This window comes from Myiozetetes cayanensis, unplaced genomic scaffold (genome assembly GCF_022539395.1).
Source record: "Myiozetetes cayanensis isolate MyiCay16 unplaced genomic scaffold, myiCay2020 scf9, whole genome shotgun sequence".
Lineage (NCBI taxonomy): Eukaryota > Metazoa > Chordata > Aves > Passeriformes > Tyrannidae > Myiozetetes > Myiozetetes cayanensis.
Genome location: NW_026088185.1, coordinates 35,082,828 through 35,101,721, shown reverse-complemented (window position 1 = coordinate 35,101,721; position 18,894 = coordinate 35,082,828). Strand labels below are relative to the sequence as shown.

The 18,894-nt window shown below is 42.9% G+C and overlaps 1 protein-coding gene across 14 annotated transcripts in view; it reads left to right on the top strand.

Moving 5' to 3' along the window:
* The window catches only part of GTDC1 (glycosyltransferase like domain containing 1), a 208,266-nt gene extending 191,256 nt beyond the window's left edge, over window positions 1-17,010 (top strand). For all 14 annotated transcript variants that reach the window (XM_050340496.1, XM_050340493.1, XM_050340495.1 and 11 more), the window contains one exon: window positions 16,258-17,010. In XM_050340496.1, coding sequence (XP_050196453.1) covers window positions 16,258-16,611 — 354 coding nt within the window. In that variant the 3' untranslated portion in view covers window positions 16,612-17,010. The remainder of the gene's footprint in view (window positions 1-16,257) is intronic.
* Window positions 17,011-18,894: the final 1,884 nt, after the last annotated feature.

Here is an 18,894-nt window from a genome sequence, read left to right as displayed (position 1 = left end):
TTGAAAAATGTCTTGTGTCAGTTTGAATGTAGGGGCTCTTTCAGCTGCGTTTTTCTGGATGCATATATAGATATATCTAAACTGCAGATTTGAGAGCCCAGCGTGAGGCCTCATAAATGATAAAAATATGTATATATTAGAATTATACACACACACACATGCACATATTGGATAAATTGATACTTAAACATATACGTGTGTATATAATGTTCTGTTCTCTGTTCTGAGAGATATTTATAAATAGATTTTATATATATCTATCTCTATTATGCACAGCTCTATGTGCATGTGTATTGTAAAATCTGTTGGTTTTTTTTTTTTCCCTGGTATGCTTTTTAGTTTTTAGCAGAGCAATATATCTGATTTCGCTTTAAATTAAATGAATTTATTTGTCTGCCTTCCCTTAATGGAATCAGTTTTGATATACTCTTTGTTCATGCTGTTACAGGCTTCAGTCTAAGGGCTCTTTGTATTAACTTTTTTAAGTTACATTACAAAGAGGTTTTAAGATTTCCCAACAGGCTTTTATTTAACCAGGGCTTTTGATCTCAAACCTGCTGGGGCCTAGTGAAATCCTTACCAATTCTCCAGTAACTCCTCACTATTGGAATTTGAAAAGACCCACCTGAAGGATTTAACTCGCTGTATGGCTTCAGCCATCCTTTAGATGCTTCTATTCATGCAGACAGCGAGGGGGTCGAGGGCACCCTTTGTGATCCTCCAAGTAGCCTAAGGTGCCCTTTGCATAAGTTGTACTCCTGAGGAAATAAAAATCAGGAGGACACAAACCTATATACCTTATTTCCTGCTATCTTTACTTAAAGGAGGAGCACAGGGGGTCTGCTTAACATCCTTTGCTACCTAAATACCTTTTGGACATGGGAACTCAATAAAGGAACTTTCATTGCATCCATTACCCTACTGCGGTGCATAGCAAATTAGATTTAAAAGGGTACTTTTTCCCTTACAGCTATTTCTATCATTTTCTTTAAAATTTCAATTTAGTGTCTAGTGACAGAATATTCTGTAATGTACATTAGAACTATGTAACACCAATTATGCTAACTGTGAACATTATTTCAAAAGAATTAGTTATATTAAGTTATAGATAAACCGTTGGGGAAAAAAAAGGTCAGGTTAGGGAAAAAAAAAAAGGAGCTATGTGATAATGTTTTAAAGGAGCAACATGAAGTGAATGCTCTTTTCATTTTTTAATCCTTTCCTTTTGCATAACCCACACTGAAAATTCGGTACTGGCTTGGTCTTGGTTATTTAGGCGGGGGGGTGGCCTGTCACTGTGTTGGTTTACAGCTACAAATCATGGTGTAAAACCTACAGCTGGGTCTTGTGGTTGTGGAGAAACATCCTTTCCTCCGATTTTGGGAAAATGGGATTGCAGAAATCCACAGAAAGTCTTTTGGCAGGCACTGATGACCAGTACATAGAAAGAAAAAAAAAAAAGAGGAAAAAATGCTGGCAGACCAAGCTTGAAAGAATATAATAACTAAGCACATTCTTGTCACAGTTTTGGTTGTCTGTTTCTTTCTCATGACTGTAACTGATATGTCTGTTACCTGCATTTTGTGTTAGCCTTCTCAATTTGTTGGTTGTTTCTTTTTTTTATTTTAAGTTGATGTTATAATAAAACCACTCCAAAGAATGCAACCGAATCTAAATCCACCTTCTGTTTTCATGACTCCTATTTCCATTTGTCTATTTGCTATTGGTTTGTGGGTTGGAGGGTTTTTGAGTTTCAAGATCTTAGATGTTTGGGCTGCTCCTTTGTGTGCATTTGATCTGGATATGTATTGCATTGGAATTGTTTTTGTGTAGATGGATAAAATAAAAGTTATCTATTTTAGTCCTTTTTTTTTTCCTTCCTTAAAAGTTGTTCAAGACTTTTGCTGGAACTGCACAAGGTTTGGTTATTTCAATTTGTAGGGATTCCTGGCAAATCATTTGTGTTTGTTTGATGTCCTGTGGGATCAAACTGCCATGAATTTTGAATGATCTAAAAACTGTGTAGTTTACTTCAGCTAAAACCACCTTCCACTTGAAAACATAAATCAGCTCAGTTGAAATCTAGTCAAGGTCTTTTTTTTTTTAAACACTTGGGACTTGCCTCAGCTCCAGCTCAAGCTGGAGCATCGCTGAATGCTGGTCCCCTGCATTCAGAGGAAGGGCTGGATGACATTGCCACTAGTCAAGTGCCAAATTGCTGAGCAGAGGACAGTCAGGACTGTCCTTCATGTCTCAGCAAATGCTGGGTCTTTGGGCAGACCCTGCAGTATGCACTGTTTGGGATTTCAGCTTCTGCAGGCTCCCTTGGGGTGGGTTTTGCTTTTTTGGAGGTCATCTTAGACAGATCTAGAGTTCAATAACTTCACAAAACCTGCTGGATTCCAAGTCAATCACAGAATCATTTAGGTTGGAAAAGACCTCCAAGATCATTGAGTCCAACCTTTGGGCCTTTGGACAGGACTCTTTTAACTTGCAAACACAGCTTTAAGTGGAGCTACAGCAGGAGCTTTCACTTTTTCTCTAGCAATGAAGTGAAATTAGAAGCAGATGTGAGCACTGGCATTGTCTCTGGGGGACAGATGATGTTATTTCACCAGCTTGACATCTGTTAAGAGTAGATTAAACCCAAAATGTGCTGGGCTGGCCCTGTTCTCTGGATCCTCTGAAAAGCGATCTGTCACATCAAGTGTATTTGGGGATTCAAGCCTACCTACAAACCTGGAAGCCTCTGAGCTGGGGCTTCAGAATGGACTTTTTTATGTTCAGGAGATACAATCCACGACTGAAAGGTTTATATCTTTGTGGCACAGATGTGAGACTTTATGAGTCCACCTTTATAGGAAAGAAAGGCAAATTGGGAAGGGAAGAGGGAGCTTGTGGCTGGCAAGGCCTGATGATACTTTAGAATGCTTGTCCATGTGTGCCAACAGGAAAACACACCAATCCAAGACCTTTATACTTTAAAACTTCCTGAGAGTTTTGCTAGGCAATGTCATCTTTGCCCGCCCCGAAGAGGGGAAGCTTCTCAGGTGTTTATTTTCCCCAGTGCTGTACCCATGGCTCAGTGTCTTGTGGGGTTATAGAAAACCCTAATTTCCATGTGGATGGCCACGGGTGCCTTTGTGGAGGGAGCAGCACCGGATGCTGCCCGGATGCCTGAATAGCTACCAAGAAACCAAAGCATCCCAAGTTTTATTCTACTGACTCCCCCTGTGACCTTTGGTAAGTAACTTAACCTGTTGTCCTCAGGATCCCCAGTAAAATGGGAGACCTTAATACTTATCTGGTGGGATAACAGTGCTTAATACTTACCTAATTGGATGACAATACTTACCTACATACCTCACAGGGGTGTTGTGAGGATTAATTAGCTAATGTTTGTAAAGTGCTTTGGAGATGGAAAGCGGTATATAGGAGTGCTAAGCACTGTTACTCTGTGTCAGCACCGAGACCTTAAAATGGCTAAGGCTGTAATAAGAGTTTTTATATCTTTTAAAATAAGCCAATTGTTCAAGGCATCCGGATGCTGGACTTATTTTTAGGCAGAGATTTCTAAGAAAGTTGGGAAACAGAAGGGTATAATTATATGACCTGAAACCTTTTGTTGTTTCTTTCAGCTGCCCAACTAAACAATCTTAGGTGTCGTTTGATGAATTGTAAAAACTGCTTTTTGGAGTTTTAGACATATCAGTGTTTACTCTTGCTGATCAAACACTATTTCTTGAAATAAATATCTTTGCTACAATTTGGACAAGCAAATATATTAAATAAGCCAGAGGAAGTATTTATTCCAGTGTTCTTTCTTTCTGTATTTCTTTCTGCAAGCAGCTTTTTTTATCAGTGTAATTCTGCTCTTGTTCCCATTAGGGTAACTGAAAGGTAACACCGCTGCAGTAAATGGAATTACACCAGATACAAAAGCATTATGTGAGAGCAAAATTATATTTATATGTGGTCTGAAATGCAACCTGACACTTGGTTTTAAAGAAAAATCAAACCAACGGTTCCTAGAAATATATATAAATGCAACTTTAACAGAAATTGTCAAGCTCTTTGTTGAATCCTGCTTGTTTCATGGCAACTCCTAAACAGATTTTGCAAAAGGAAGGTCTGGTATAGCATAGACCATATTTTCCCTTTCACAGGAGGAAACTTTGCAAGATTTTTGCCTTTAAATATTTTATTTGGTTCCTAATGTGGGCTCCTGGTCCAAGAAAGCAGCTTTATAGTTATCAAAGCACCCATTTGTATTTTTTTTTTTGCAAGAGCATTTCTTCAGATCTTTTACTCGCCAGCGTTAAAGCGAATTCCCACAAATTCCTAAAATCTGTTAAAATACAGAGCAGAGTGCTTACATTGGTATGTTGTATGTTGGCTGTCCCTGCTTAAAGAGCCTGTGCATTTTCATCCTGGGTATGCAGAAGAAACCTGATACACTGCTGGGCTAAGCACCAGGATTTGGTTGGCTCTAGGACCAATTCTTAAATTTCTGCATCAGGCAGTCGTAAGGGTGGATAACACTTGAAATAAAACCTACCCCAAAGCCTTTCGTGTGGATATCAGGTTATTTGAAAATGTAATAGAGACCATTCACTGTAATCAAGGGTGAGTCAAGGAAAATGGCATCAAAGAGCTCAAAGCAGCCAAGAGGAAAACTTGACCCAACCACAAGCGCGCTGTCGATGTCCCAGCTGCCCGAACAACCGAGGAGACTTCGGGGGAAGCAGGCCAGGAAGTCAGGTGTGGCTGTTGGAAGGGATATCTTCCAGATTAGCTGGCTTTTGGCCCTTCAGCGAGCCCAGCGTGGGCCCATGGGTGTTGGATCCAGCTTTGGACCACAGGAGGAGGGTGAAGCAAAGTCTGACTGACACTGTCATGGGCAAGCTCGTCGAGCTAATGCTTATAATATATGCATGTGGATATAATAGCTATCTGGAGCTTTGCAGTTGGCTGTTCCTGAGGAGGAGCTGAGGGGACAAGGGGACTTAGTGTTTGGGGAGAATTATCTGTATCTAGGCAGCAGAATTTGCAGACTTGGAAGCTGGGTAATTTGGTTGAAGTACAGGACTTTGCTAACCCCTTGGTGCCCGTCGTTAACATTTCCCAGAACAGGAACTGTTGCCAAAATACAGAGGATTGCCATAGTTGGTGCCTGGAGCTAAGAAGGTGAAATGCAGACAGGAAGGGAAAAGGTGGGGAAAGTGGGGGAGATTCAACTGGAGGCTGGGGGATGAAACAATGGAAAAAAAAGTTAAAATCTGAATTTCTGTCTGCTCTCAATGACCTTGGGCAAATCATATAAGCTCAGTGTAGAATGGGATAGAAGCCCATTTCTACTGCACTGTAGGAATGAACAGAGATAGTGCAGCATCCAGGTGCCACCCTGATGAAGACAGCCACAGGTATGCAGAGCAGCTCCCACCATGCAATGGGACAACACATTATGTCCTGTTATGGAAAAACACTTTACCCATTATCTCTGTTCTCGCTGCCTCAGGAGACCTAAAGAAGATGTAGGAGCAGATAGTTTTCTACACCTGGGTTTAATCTTTGCTCTCCTGCCTTCCACAAATTAGCTCCATCTGATGATGTAGAGCACATTTCAGCATATTCACCAGCTTGAGAGCACTCCTTTAAAAAAGAGAAGTTCTGGGAGGAAAGCACTGGACCAAAGTCCACCTTTCTGAGCAGACTGTGCTTGCTGCATCAGCAATGGGTGATGTGTAGTTCAGCCAGTAACACCTGAAATTGCTTCAATGAAGTCTAACAGAACTTGTATGCCTAGATTTTGGTCCTAGTCCAATAGTGTTTAATAAACAGCAATTTCTATTAAAAAAAAAAAAAATTGTGGTCACACAAATAAGACATTACTACTGAGCAGGAGAGCTTTGAGGTGAGACAAGGTACCTGGTCACTGAGGCTGCCTCTGGAAACCAAACAATCACAGAATCATAAAATGGTTTGGGTTGGAAGGGACCTTAAAGATCATCTCGTTCCAATGCCCACAAGCACATCTGGGCTATGATTCATTCTATATTAAAAAAGCTTAGTGGTCACTTCCTCACCTTTGGCCAAGTATTTACTCTCCTCCCTTTGAGCAGCACTGATGTTACACGATGTGTGACCACTCTGGGGACCTGAACTGGCCAAACTCACACCCTGGGAAATGAATCTCCAGATGGTCACTGGAGGTGTCAGCCCCAGCCTAGAGAAAGGATGTAGGGTGTGGGATGGGGGACTTTGGGAAGGGTAGAGGCAGAGCAGCCTCAGAGGAGTCTGAGTAAGACACCAAGAAAACACCCAGTGAAGATATTTTGCTTACTGGTTTTAATCATTGCTGGTGCTGTAGGTGGTCAAAGGATTAAAAAATATGACAAGAAAGGGCTGTCTTAAATTAAGCATCTGTTTGGAGATAGCCTAAATTAAGCAAAGGACACCCTGTGCAGGACGCTGAAGTCTGTGGCAGACACAAAGCCTCTTGTTTTGTGCTTCAGCCTCATCCTCATCACTCCAGTGAAAAGTATTTGTGCGCTGCTCAGCGTGTGTGGATTTCTGCAGCCCCTGAATAGGACTGCAGGAAGAATCAAAGTGAAGTGTCCTCTTTAGGTCCTCAAGAAATAGAACTTTCTGCTGGTTAACCATTACTTTGCATTTTCCCTTCCTTACAAAACGACTGAGGTTAAACATTAAGCGCCTGCAGTGAAGGACACCTGTATTTGCTGGTCCCATTATGCAGCTCTACTGAAAAGGCTTTACAGCTGTCTAAATTAGCATAATTAAATCCACATCAATTAAAAAACCTCCATCATCTCTTTCCCCTTCAGATGCAGATAGTCGCATTTGTCTAAGGTGCTAAGTGACAAAGGAACTTTTTAACAGTGGAAGCCCGAGCTGAAAGGAAGAGTAATATGGGTTGTATATTGGCCCGCGGTTCACCTTAACACCAGTGGAAGTGATTAGTGGGTGCTGCTCCGCCTAAAGAGGTAAAGCTGCCTTTTGCATGACAATGATGCCAGGACCCAGAGCCAGGCATTAGAGATGTGCATTTTACAACGGCCTTTGGCTTCTATTGCTCCTTTATACCCCATTAATGGGGGGGAAACAAAGCCTGGCATGATTTGGCCAATTTCCCCCATCCTACTTTCTTCCCTCTTTTTTTTTTTTTTTTTTCCTTTGGGGGGGTTTTTTCGGGGGGGGTTTTTTGTGGGTTTTTTTTTTTTTGGTTGTTTTGTTTTAGGGTTTTGTTTTGTTGTGTGTGGGGAAGCCCCAGTGACCCCAGGATAGCAGCAAGGCTGCGCTGTGTGATGCTAGCGAAGAGAATTCCTCCAGATGAAAACTGACATGGGGTTCAGGGGTTAATTTCTGGAACAGGCGCATTTGCATACAAATGAAAAATGATGGAATTTCTGTTCTCCTAAATTTTCAATGTCATCAGCATCAAACAGCAGTCAGTGCTCCCTTGCTGTTTGAAGAATATTCATTACTTCAGAAGAAGGGGCACCTTGTTTGGTATTAATCTCCTCTTCAGGTCAATGACTTAATTTGCTAAACTCCATCTGAAGTGCCACTCACTTTTTGATTTCTCTGCTATTCTTTGTTATTTTTCATAACATGTTCTTAATACTTTTTTTATTTGTAAGGGGATACGTGTCCCCAGCAAAGGCGAGCAGGAGGAAGGACTGCCTTTATTTATTTATTTTCACTCAGGGAACTCAGCACCCGTCTGTATCATTTGTAGCACATTTTGGTGTCTGCTCACCTTAAGATTCATGGGGTTTCTAGCAGAAAGAAAATAACTTCTTGACCCAAGTGGGAAAACAAACATTTTTCTCTCAAAACTGATATTTAAATGGACATCTGGTGCCTTGTGCAACAAGGTTACGGGGTGTCATGCCTCTAACAAAAGGTAACAAGCAGCAAAGTAATTAATCCCCCAAAGAAAATCATAATATTCTTTTAGTTCCTGCCTCTGGAAATTCTCATCTGAAACCACAGTGGCTGAGGACATACTCGAGGAAACTTTTGTGCTAGCTCTTATTTCCCCATTGTCCTCTCCGTGTCTGCCAGGGGCCTGAGGAAGGATCCCATTTCCCCCCCATTTTTGCCCTTCATGGTTATAATTCTTCTCCCTGAATAGGATTATTCAGGGGATCTTTAGATCTTCAGAGCTTGGGGGTGTTACTGGGTAATTGGCCCGGGGCTCTCAGATGGCCATTCCCACCCTGTGGCCTGGGTGCTCCTGGCCGAGGGTTCCTGGGGGAAGGTGGGTGTCCCCCCCACTGCACCAAAACACCCCCTCTGTGGGATGGGAGCCAGGCAACTCATGTGGAAGGGCTGTAAACAAAGCCTCAAAGCCCTGTAACACTTTGTTTTTATATGTCTAGGCCTTTCTGAACTTCCCGGCCAGACTTATTCCTGATTCTCAAAGATAATGGGTTTTTTTGTTTGTTTGTTTTTTAATTATTAATCAAATCTGATTTTTTTTTTTTTGGCATGAGCACTTATGGAAATGAAGCAATTGCACTGTCTGTTCTTCTGTCTGTCGCCCCTACTAACTTTTGAACCTCTTTGCCAATATCTCTCCAGTTTGTTAACAGGCTAGAGAGCTCAAAGGTGTGAAGTGCTTTCCAGTTTTCTTTTTATTTTTTTTCCTTCCATATCTAACTCCGAAACGGCAACATTTACTGTTTGAAATGGTACAGAGAGCTAAGCTTGTCTGTTTGGGGTTTTTTTTTGGTGACTTGCAAAGTGGAAAAGGGGTGATCTGAGGATTAATTTCCCGTGTGTCTCTATGAAGCCTGTTAACAATTAAACAACTTGCTCCAGGATGCCTCCAAGTCCAGCTGGGTGAGGTTCAAGATCCATTGGAGAAAAAAAAAAAAAAAAAAATTAAACAACTGAACTATTTGCACACAGTATATACAAATGATTTGCATGCAATTGCCTCTCACTGCCTTCTCTTCATGTAACCTTTTCTTAAACTGAGAATTTTTGAGGTTTTTCCATATTTGTAGAGTGTATCACTCGGCAGGGCTGTAGTCCTGAGGAGGACCTTGAGCACTAGAAAAATAAAAATAAACAGGGGCTGGTAGGGGGGGAGTTTTATTCCTACCTGGAGCATTAAGTTAAGAGTGTCTAAGGGCCTTGATCCTCAGCCCCAGCCAAGCTGGATTTAGTGTAGGTCATATTAAGGTGGGGCAAAGGGGGCTTTGTGTCATTTTTAGATCCCCTTATCCCAGGCTGGCGAGCCCTGGCATGATGGGAGGGCGCCCGTGATGGGAGGTTGGGATGGCAGAAGGGCTGGTGTCGTTGGCCCGGCGCCATCCAGAGATCCTCTGCACGGAGGGCAATTCAGGGGTGATGGGATAAGCCAGCTTTGCACAGGCAGCTGCTTTGGGAGCCTGGGTCTGCCTTGTTATCCACAGAGAATGTCCTCAGCACAGAAAACTTTCTCTGTGGGAAGGTTTGCATGTGGGAGCGGATCCTGCGCTGACATGCCTGTGGTGAGTGGGGAGATGTTCCCCTCCAGTGCAGTTTGTCGTTGTCGGAAGAACAAATCAAGAAACTGTCAGATAAAGCTGAGAGAATCAGTAAAAATCAGCATCATCCAAAATTCGGGTCCAAAGAGTTACAACTGTCCATGTCTTGTGCTGTGAAATCCTCCTACCGGGAAGGCTGGATTCCTTCCGACTCTCTTACGTGACAGAATACAGGCGAAAAAGCGACTCTCATGAATGCTTTTGTACTGGAAGGCTCAGGATTCAGGCTGAGGAGCTGAGCCTTAGTCACATCTGTCTATCTTGTTGTATGAATATTGATAATAAAAGTCAGAAAGAGAGACTTGTCATCCTAAGTGCATCAGACTCTGGCACTTGCCTGCTCAGAAGGAAGCAGCTCCGCTGCCTCGCTGCTGTCGATGATGTCGGTTTGTTGAAATAATATGTCTCTGCCAGCTGAGAATCTGGCCATAAAATGAGAAAAGTTGAGATTCCCATTGTTGAATTAGTTTGGCCACATTAAAAATACGTCGCTCTAGAAGTGTGTATATGAATATGCTAATGTTTATTTTGCTAAATGTGCTTGCCAGGATGTGCCATGTGGCTGAGTTAGTGTTACTTTAAGAATCCTAATTTTTTGCCTTTTCAGACTTTGGAGCTTTTAAACTTGTAAACACAGCATTTTGTTGGCATAAGTCTCTATGATTTTATGCATACAGCTGACTTTTATCTTCACTTTTTACATCACCTTAATACTGTAAGAGAGAAAGCACTCATCTGTTTATGATAAGTTTATCAGAAATACTCCAAAGTTTTCCATGACTAAGATATTATAGTGTTACAGTGGCTTGCTACAGGGTAATTTCGAGACAACAAACAGAATATTTCAAAGCCCAGATGTCCTGTTTAGACAAGGGGGTTTATATTGATTAGAATCTGCTTTCACCTAACATCGTGTGGTAAATATCACAAAGACGTAATTAGAAAATTTGGTACAATATTTAGTCCTAGTCCCTGTGTGCCAGAATTGTTTGACTACTGAGAAACTGGAGCTTGTTTGCATCCCAGTGTGTTGTGAAATGCAAACTTCAAAGAAAATATTATATCTCCCAACTCCAGCTCGTGAGAGTCTTGGAAGTATAATACAGAAAGGCTTAACAATCCCTGCTGAGGAAAGGGCAATTTGACACTGAAACTACTGTTAAAGCACCGTTGACACACTGGTGGGCAAAAAGTGCTTATTAGAGGAGTCTGGTTACAGTCTCTGGAGCCAGGGAGAGAAAACACACCCGAGTCGTTGTGAAAATTGGCAAGTTGCACCAAATAGATGCGTTTTGTGTATGTGTCTGTGCTGTTTTTTTTTTTTTATCCCCCTCCTTAACTACATATATCTCCATGTTTGCTTCGTAGGCTTTCCATAAGATCGGGGCCCTCAACGGTATTCAAATAAAATATTTAGATTTGCAAAACTTCTGGAAGCCAGATTTTAAGGGAAAAAAGAAGTTTTTTGTCAGATTGTCAATGTCTGAATTTCATCACAATCTGTTCAGCTGTTTGTTGCAGGCAGGCGTAAAACATAGTGGGTAAGTGTGTGTTTGTACTTCTTATACATATTGAAAGAGGGCTGCCTAATCCCCTTGATGAGGAAAGCTCTGTAAATTATATACATCTGCAGGCGCTGTGCACGGGTAGTACAGAAGCAAAGAGGCAGATCAGCAATTTGAGGGAGAAAATAAGAGTTTTCTCCCAAACTCAGCTCTCAGGAACCTTGGAGCAGCCCAGCCCTCTGATGATGTCATTTTCTTGTTTGGGTTTTGGATTTTGGTTTTTTTTTTTTAATGACCCGACAGTTTTGCCTTGAAAAACTTTGCCTAGGAGGCCCTTCTACACACTTAGGATTCCTGGCAAGAGAAAAAAATATTTGCTGATGACAGCTCTGAATATATTCTCTTTAATTGTCACTTATGTCTCTGTCCCATCCTCTGCACTCTGCTAAAAATAGTAACTCGGGTTGATGGTTTCAACACCATCTAATGTATGTATATTATTGCATACAAAACCTACATAAAAATGTCAAGAATGAGACCTCAGCCAGGAATAAAATTGAAAATCACAAACATGAGACAAGACCCAAATAATGAGGGTGTTGCAGGGAGATATTATACTGATGTCTCTGTGTAAATACATGCGGGCAGAGCTGTAAAGATCCTACCATCTCCCAGGCATAGAGGATTCCTAGAATAATATTTGCCTTTTTTTTTTTTTTTCTTTTTTGGTAAATAACTTGTAGGTAGTGTTTATATTTATCCTCAGCCTTCCCCTGCTTCCTTTAATAGCATGATTTGCTAATCATGCTGCAACACTTGTAAGGTAAGTGCAGAACATATTTTCCTGTCCATTTTGCAGAGGATAAATTTGTCCAAATTACACAGCAAGTGTCTGGCAGAAGCGAGACTAGACACCAGGGATAAAATCCCTTTGATTTCACTGAGGCGAGGGTTTTATTCCAGGAGTTTTGTCTCCAGTTCTCCACTCTGTCTACTATGCCCTGAGTATTCTGGGCTTTTGTTGATACTCGATACAAGCCTTGGCTCATAGGGTTAAAGGAAAGTCTGACAGAGAGGCAGCAATAGTAGCGTTAACGTGACACTGTAGTTATGGTTTTGTCAGCATTTCCATTATAAACTTCTGTTTGCTGCAATTATAAATCAACCATGAAAAAGGAAAAAAAAAGAAAAGAAAAAAAAAAAAAAAAGAAAAGAAAAGAAATCACTGTGAACTAAAACTTGGCATACCAGAGTCCAGGAGGGAATTTTGAGCTTTTGGAAATAATGGCTTCTGATTACCATGGACAGGCATGACATGATGTGCAAATATACACTCCACATTGCACTGGAAAAAAGCAGAACAAGTGTCACCGCTTTGCCGCGGCCAAGAATGCGAGGAGAGAGGGTCTTTCTGAATCTTGAAAGTGGCAGAAATATTTTATTATTCCCAGAGACATCTGATTAATGCCCTTAATGGCTTCTTAATTCTTCCTGTTTACTTTGTATCATCCCATGTCAGGGAAGGACGGTGGCTGGCTTTGGGGTTTGCCGTAGATCAGACAGTCAGCTGGTGTTGATCAGCACAGCTCCACTGAAGTCCAGTGAAGTTAGGTTGACTTACACCAGCGGACAGTCTGGCTCCGTATCGTCTTTCCACAGGGAGGCTGCGGCATTTGCTACCCATTTGGGGCACTAGTTGATGTTTGTTTAACTTTGAAAGTCCGCTCTGCCATACTGATTGAATTCCAGTCGCAGGATAGGCATAAGGTGACTTAAAAGTGTTTTTGCTGAGGACGTAGTTAGTTACTTTTAAGTTGTATTGTGCTCGTATTTATCGCATCCTATTCCAGTCTTTCTGCTGCTGCTCAGCAAAACGATGGAGCAGGTGGTGCTCAGCCAGTTTATGACCACAAGGCCGATCCAAGAGGCTGTAACTATGGCCTGCCCTGCACCCAAATCGTGATTTTGCACGATGAAGCTGAGTCACTGACCATTCTGGGTCAGAGCTCTGGGCTGTCCCCGGGACGAGCTCCCTCCTGCATCATCACCACTCATGAGTCACAGGAAAGGGGAGCCGTTGGCTCCTCGGAACACTTCCCATCCCATTCCAGCATTCCCCAACCGCCGAGCTGGAACCCGAGTCCCGATTTCTGAGTTCAGCTTGGAAATAATTACAGTGCCGTAGTAGCCTTGGCTTTCGGTGGTGCTGCTAGTAACCGAGCGCTAAACGTGGAGCAGCTCTGCAGAAGTGCCCCAGTGTCAGGTTACGGGGAGCAGACGTCAAAATAAAGGTGCAGTAAACTCGAGGTAAACCCGTTTTAGTTGCGCGCCGGGGGTTGGGTGTAGGAAGGAGAAGCAGCAAAACTCCTTGCTGGGGTTTTTTTTAAGATGTGACATTTCAGTGATGTACCAACAGAGGAAATTTTGCTTGCAGAATCCTGTGAGCAAAACACTTCTGAGAATGTATGTATACAATTGTTTAAAAAAACACAGGGTTACTGACACAGATGCCAATTTGGTAGGGCATATGGAACATTTACACTTGCCTTTTTCATTCTTTCTTGCTACAGCTGGTACTGATTTAGTATGTGAAATTTTACTAGCAGGAGTGCTAATCAAGACAGAGATTTCTGTGAGGATTTAGTCATTTATGTGGAGGAAAACTATGGGTATCATTAAAAAGTACAAGATCATCTATGAGAGGAACATTATCATTAGCAACCTAATTTTTAAAGCAAACAGAGGGCAAAAAAACTACTGTATCCCTTGAACAGCAGCAGCAGAAAATGATGTTCTTGTAATGTTCAGAGTCTTGTCACCTCTCTCTAAGTTTGGGAGAAAAAAAATTTGAAATTCACTTTAAAAAAAAGGCTATAGATGATCCAAGTGTTTTTTCAACCAGCGTGATAGTCTGCTCTGCTACATCAAATGGATATGGCTGGGAATGGGATTAAATCCAAAAAGCACATCCAAATCCTGGATCTGTGTTTGAATCTGAGGCCTCCATTCAAACCTAACTCTGTGATGGGGCTGCCTTTTACCATCTCAGCGTTTGAGAAGGGGCCAACCATATACCACATTTAAAATCCAGAGTTTGTAAAAGTGCCTTTTTTTTTTTCCCAGGAATTGAAATCTGGGCCTGGAATGGAGACATTCAGATATTAAATACCAATTCTGGCCAATTTCTGATGGGACAAGAAATACTGTATTCCTCGAAGAAGGCCAAGAGAGTATATTACTTATCCAAAGAGGTGATTTTACATTACACACGGCATAAAAAATTATGCTCGGGTTTAACTACCATTTCCTGCCAAGATTATTTCAGTGCAAACAGCAACAGAATAACTGCTGTATGTTAAATATGTTGTACAGGTGGCCCAGTGATATGGGAGACCTGAGCAGTAACAGCCGACATCTGCGGCCAGAGGAGCCCGGGCGCGGTGGAGCTGCGTGCGGGGTCCCCGTGGAAGGCGGCCAGCTGCCCGTGCTCACAGCATCCCCTTCATGGAGAGATGTGTGAGGGGCTCTGGAGTGGGCTCTGTGCCCTTTTCCTGCTGCTTTCCCAACTAGTTTTGGGACTATGGGGAAAGGCAATGCGAGGAGGATGACGGGGTGGTGCCCTGGGTGATGGTGCTCTGAAAGGCCAAGAGATTTGCCAGTCAATATGACCAGGAAATAAATAAATACCTGCCTGCAACTACACAGAAATTCATCTCAGCTTCTAAGGGATTGGCTTCATATTGAGCCTTCTGAATAACTTTGCAAGCTGCTCTGCTTTGGTGTGACAGGCACTCTTTCCTGAGGCAAGATAACACTGAGGAGGGTTCAGAGAATGAAATCCAGGCACCTTCATTTGTTTCAGGAGTGTTAGCATTGTCCCAGGTGCCTCCCTTGCTGGGTAAGGCAGTAAATTTTAGGCAGATTCCCAGATATCACTGGATTCAGTAGCTTTACTAGAGTGCAGATGTGAGGGATCTCCTTTGATCCCTACAGGTAATGGCTCTGTTGTGGCAACTTCATAATAAACGCTGCAAGGTTGTCTCATGTACTTTGGGATGTACTATGGCTTAAACTTTCAAAGAGGCCCCACTAAGCTAAAATTAAATCCCTTTTTTTTCACTCTTACAGCCCCAGATTTCAGCAGCTATGACTTAAAGTTTCCTAATATTATTTTCCAGTATCACATCTAACTTTAACTACTAGCAGAAAAGCCAAAGATATTGTGGAGCTTGAACGCGCTAAATGACTCCTGGATATGACAATGACAATTTTCACTTAAAAAGCTGTTTTCCCAAAATACATATACCACTAAACATGGTATCTCCAGGGGGCAGGGAAATGGCCATCAGGCTAATTAGCTCAAAGCAAGTGAAACCATAGGGGAAAAGGAAAACCAGCATTTATGCTGGCTTGAACATTGTTGCTTGCACTAAAATGGATTGGATGTCTGTGAAAGCCATGCAGAGATGCTACTGACTTTGTGGGCTGTGGGAGTGGGTCAGCTTCTGATCTGATGGCATGGTGACATCCCAGATGTGATGCTGGCAGCAGTGGAGCTCCCTCCTCCAAAAACCTCAAGCGTTTGACTTGTGTTCTTACAACTGTCCAAACTTCTCCCTAGCATATCAAGGTGAAAGAATCTGATATTGTGTCAGAACAGGAACATCATAGGACTTGTTTCTGCCTCCCAGGAAGAAAAAGAAGTGATTCATGATGGAGATTTCACTGTTACCATCGATAAGAACAGTTACATCACCAAAAATGCGCAGTACAGCGATCCGAAGTCTCAGACAGTTTGTGATGTTTAAACATCTTAAGCACTGTTGAGCGTTTTCTCTACATTTCTTGATATGGCACTGCGGTTTTATTTAAGCAATCCCGAAAATCGTGGCCAGCTGCACCATCTGCCAGAGATGATGCAGGATGGGTGCCTCCAGCATGTCAGCGCTCAGATGTCATTTAAAAGGGAAATGCTTTCTGTACTGGGAAGAGGGCAGAGACAAAGAGCCCGGGCAGGCAGCAGGCTGTGCTAAGTGGAAAGAAGAATTGATACCTTTTCTAAGGCCTGACCCGAACATCTGAGTTCCTTCCCTTGGGGTTTCTCGTCCCCAAATGTTCTTTTTTTTTTTTTTTTTTTTTTTTTTTTTTTTTTTTTTCATGTGTGTGTCCTTTTTTTTTTTTTCCTCTCTCAGCACTTGCAGATCTGGAAAATGCTCAGAGAGATGAAGACTCCTCTGAAGTCGAACAGGTGGCTCGTCCAGGTCATTGAGCGCGATGGTGGCTGTGAAAGCAGAGTGTCCGTCGGGTCCCACCTCGGCGCAAGGCGCGGGGGCGCGCGGCTGGGATGTGCCTGGCATTTAAAGGTCAGTCCCTCGCAGGTCCTCGGAACATTCCCGGCAGCAGGTGACCTCCGTGACTGCTCTCCCATCTCACACATCCGCCTCATACGGAAGCCAGGCTGCACCTTTATGGAGCTGTTTGCAGAAGAACGAGGCGTGATCACAACTAAGCTGAAGGGTGTCATATTCACTTTACCGCCGACATGAGGACCAGTGGTTGAATATTCGATTACATGTCAGTCACAGCACATTAGGCAATCTTCCAGTCTGCCAGCTTTGCCCTTCCCAGCTCCGAGCTAAGTGTCATCAGGAAAGAAGCAGCATGGTGAAGGAAGGAGGCGATTGGAGCTTCAGTCCCCATCAAAAATGTCCTTTCCTATCTTTCCTGTAGATCTGTGGGGTCCTCCATGCTCTGGAGAGCGTAAGGTTGTTCGTGGCTCCTGACTGTGGATTCAAACCACTCATGGTGCAGTGCTGCTCAGTTTTCTCTGTAAATCCAAAAGGTATAAATGTGTGCAAAAGCAGCAAATGGTGTAGTGAAAAATTAGGGAACTGTCATTCCAGCTGCATTACCAGAAATATTCTGCTCTTTCAAATAAAGTGGCTGTAAAAACGTGTTGCTCTGACCAAGCATTTTCTGGACTGTTGTGCTTGCAAATTACTTAGTGAAAATATGCTAGGAGTGGAAGTTAAGGGCTGTGGACAATTTCCCACTTTGCTAAAGCCAGAAAAATCCCATCTAAGCTCCAAGAAGGAAACTACTTTCCAAAATGTCAGCTCATGCAGAAAGTCCTGGTTCAGCTGGAACGAGCCACTCCGTTTGCACTCAGTGGTTTCTGGAACAACAAAATGTCCTGCACGCCTGTGCTGGGAAGCACAGACACCAAAGGATAATGTGGGTAGATAATTCCCATTGGCACTGGGGGCTTATTATGGTTTTTGTTAAGCATCCTCCACCTGTTAGCACCAGCCACGTGAGAAGTAAATGGGTGGCGCTCCCATTTTGCATCTTCAGTTTCCAAGGTTGAGCTGCACCTTCTGTTTGGAGATTTTCAAAGTGAATTTGAGATCAAAGGAGACAATGCTGCCGTGACTGGGCAGGGTCTTCGTAAGCAGAACTTTAGCTTTGTCTGCTTTGATTTCAGATTCACTTTGAGTGTTTTTTCTGACAGGAGGTGCAGCCATCACAAGACTCTTGGTAGCAGCATCACCATTAACTTTTCAAATGACCGTTACTATTTAGCTTGAGAGACAATAAGATTGTGGTGGGTGTCAATGGGAATAACCTTTATGATACTTCCAAAGCTTCAATTCTGTCCTCGGGCTCCACAACTCCAAGAAATACTTAGAGGGAGAGACTGCCTGCGGAGTGAGGAGTTCAGTGTGATGGATGAAACAATAAAAATGACACCGCTGGTAAAACTGAAAGTTTATGTGTTGTGTGTATGATTGATGTCAGGGCAATGGCATCTGGACCCTGTGTCATTACGGGTGCAGCATGAGACCCTCCGTGTGGCAGGATGGCTGGACCTGTGGCTGGTAAGTCCAGTGAGGTGATTTTGTCCTGTCTGATGAAAGAATATCTCCATGAGGAGCTGTCTGCAAGGATTGAAGGCAGCTCTCAGCAGTAGAGTGAGGTGGGAAAGGCAGGACTTCGTTTTGGGTCACACTTGGAGAAATTGGCTCTTTTCCCCCTGTATCACCCAGTCCTCCTTGACCATGTTTGAAAAGGGCATCTTCAGTGCTGACAGCAGTGTTATTACAGACAGAAGGACCAGGCTGAGAGCAGCCAGGGAAGTGCACCTTACTTTTAAAAAGAAAGATGTGTCTTGACAGCTTGCCAAATGCCACATCTGCCTCTCTTTGCACCTCTGCGGGTGAAGCTGAATAGCAAGGTGGTGAAGATGAGAGAACCTATCCCTTAACTGGGTGAGATCCTCTCTCTGCTTTTCCATCCAACAGCTGTAGGTGATTCATGACTGGAAGGACCTCCCTGAAACCCCATCTGCATCACCTGGGGGGAGGCACAGCTGTGAGCTCCCTGTGGTGGGGTGAGGAGGCACCATGCCACTCACACCTCAGATGGGCTGAGAGGAGGGTGGGGGAGTATGGGCACTGTTAAATAAATGCTTGTTGGTTTGCCTTTTTTTTTTTTCTTTTTCTCTATTGGAGTTTTCTCTTCTTCCATGATGGATCTCTGTTGGGGAATGCTGCTGAGACTGTGCAAGCCAAGGTGGTCTTTGAATTGTCTGTTTCTCAAGCGTTGAATCTGTCCTTCAGTCAACCAGGCAAGTCTGTCTTGGTTTATCTGATTAGGTATAAGGAATTGGGAGTTGTATTTCTATTGTTTTATTTTTAATTCCTGCTTACAATAATACTGAGTCATAGCTTGCTGGTCTGCAGGTATCTCGGTGAGACTGTTTTGCCTGTGACACTGAATATTTTGCATGCACTGCATCAGCATGGTGTAAATTTTATGAACAACTTCTA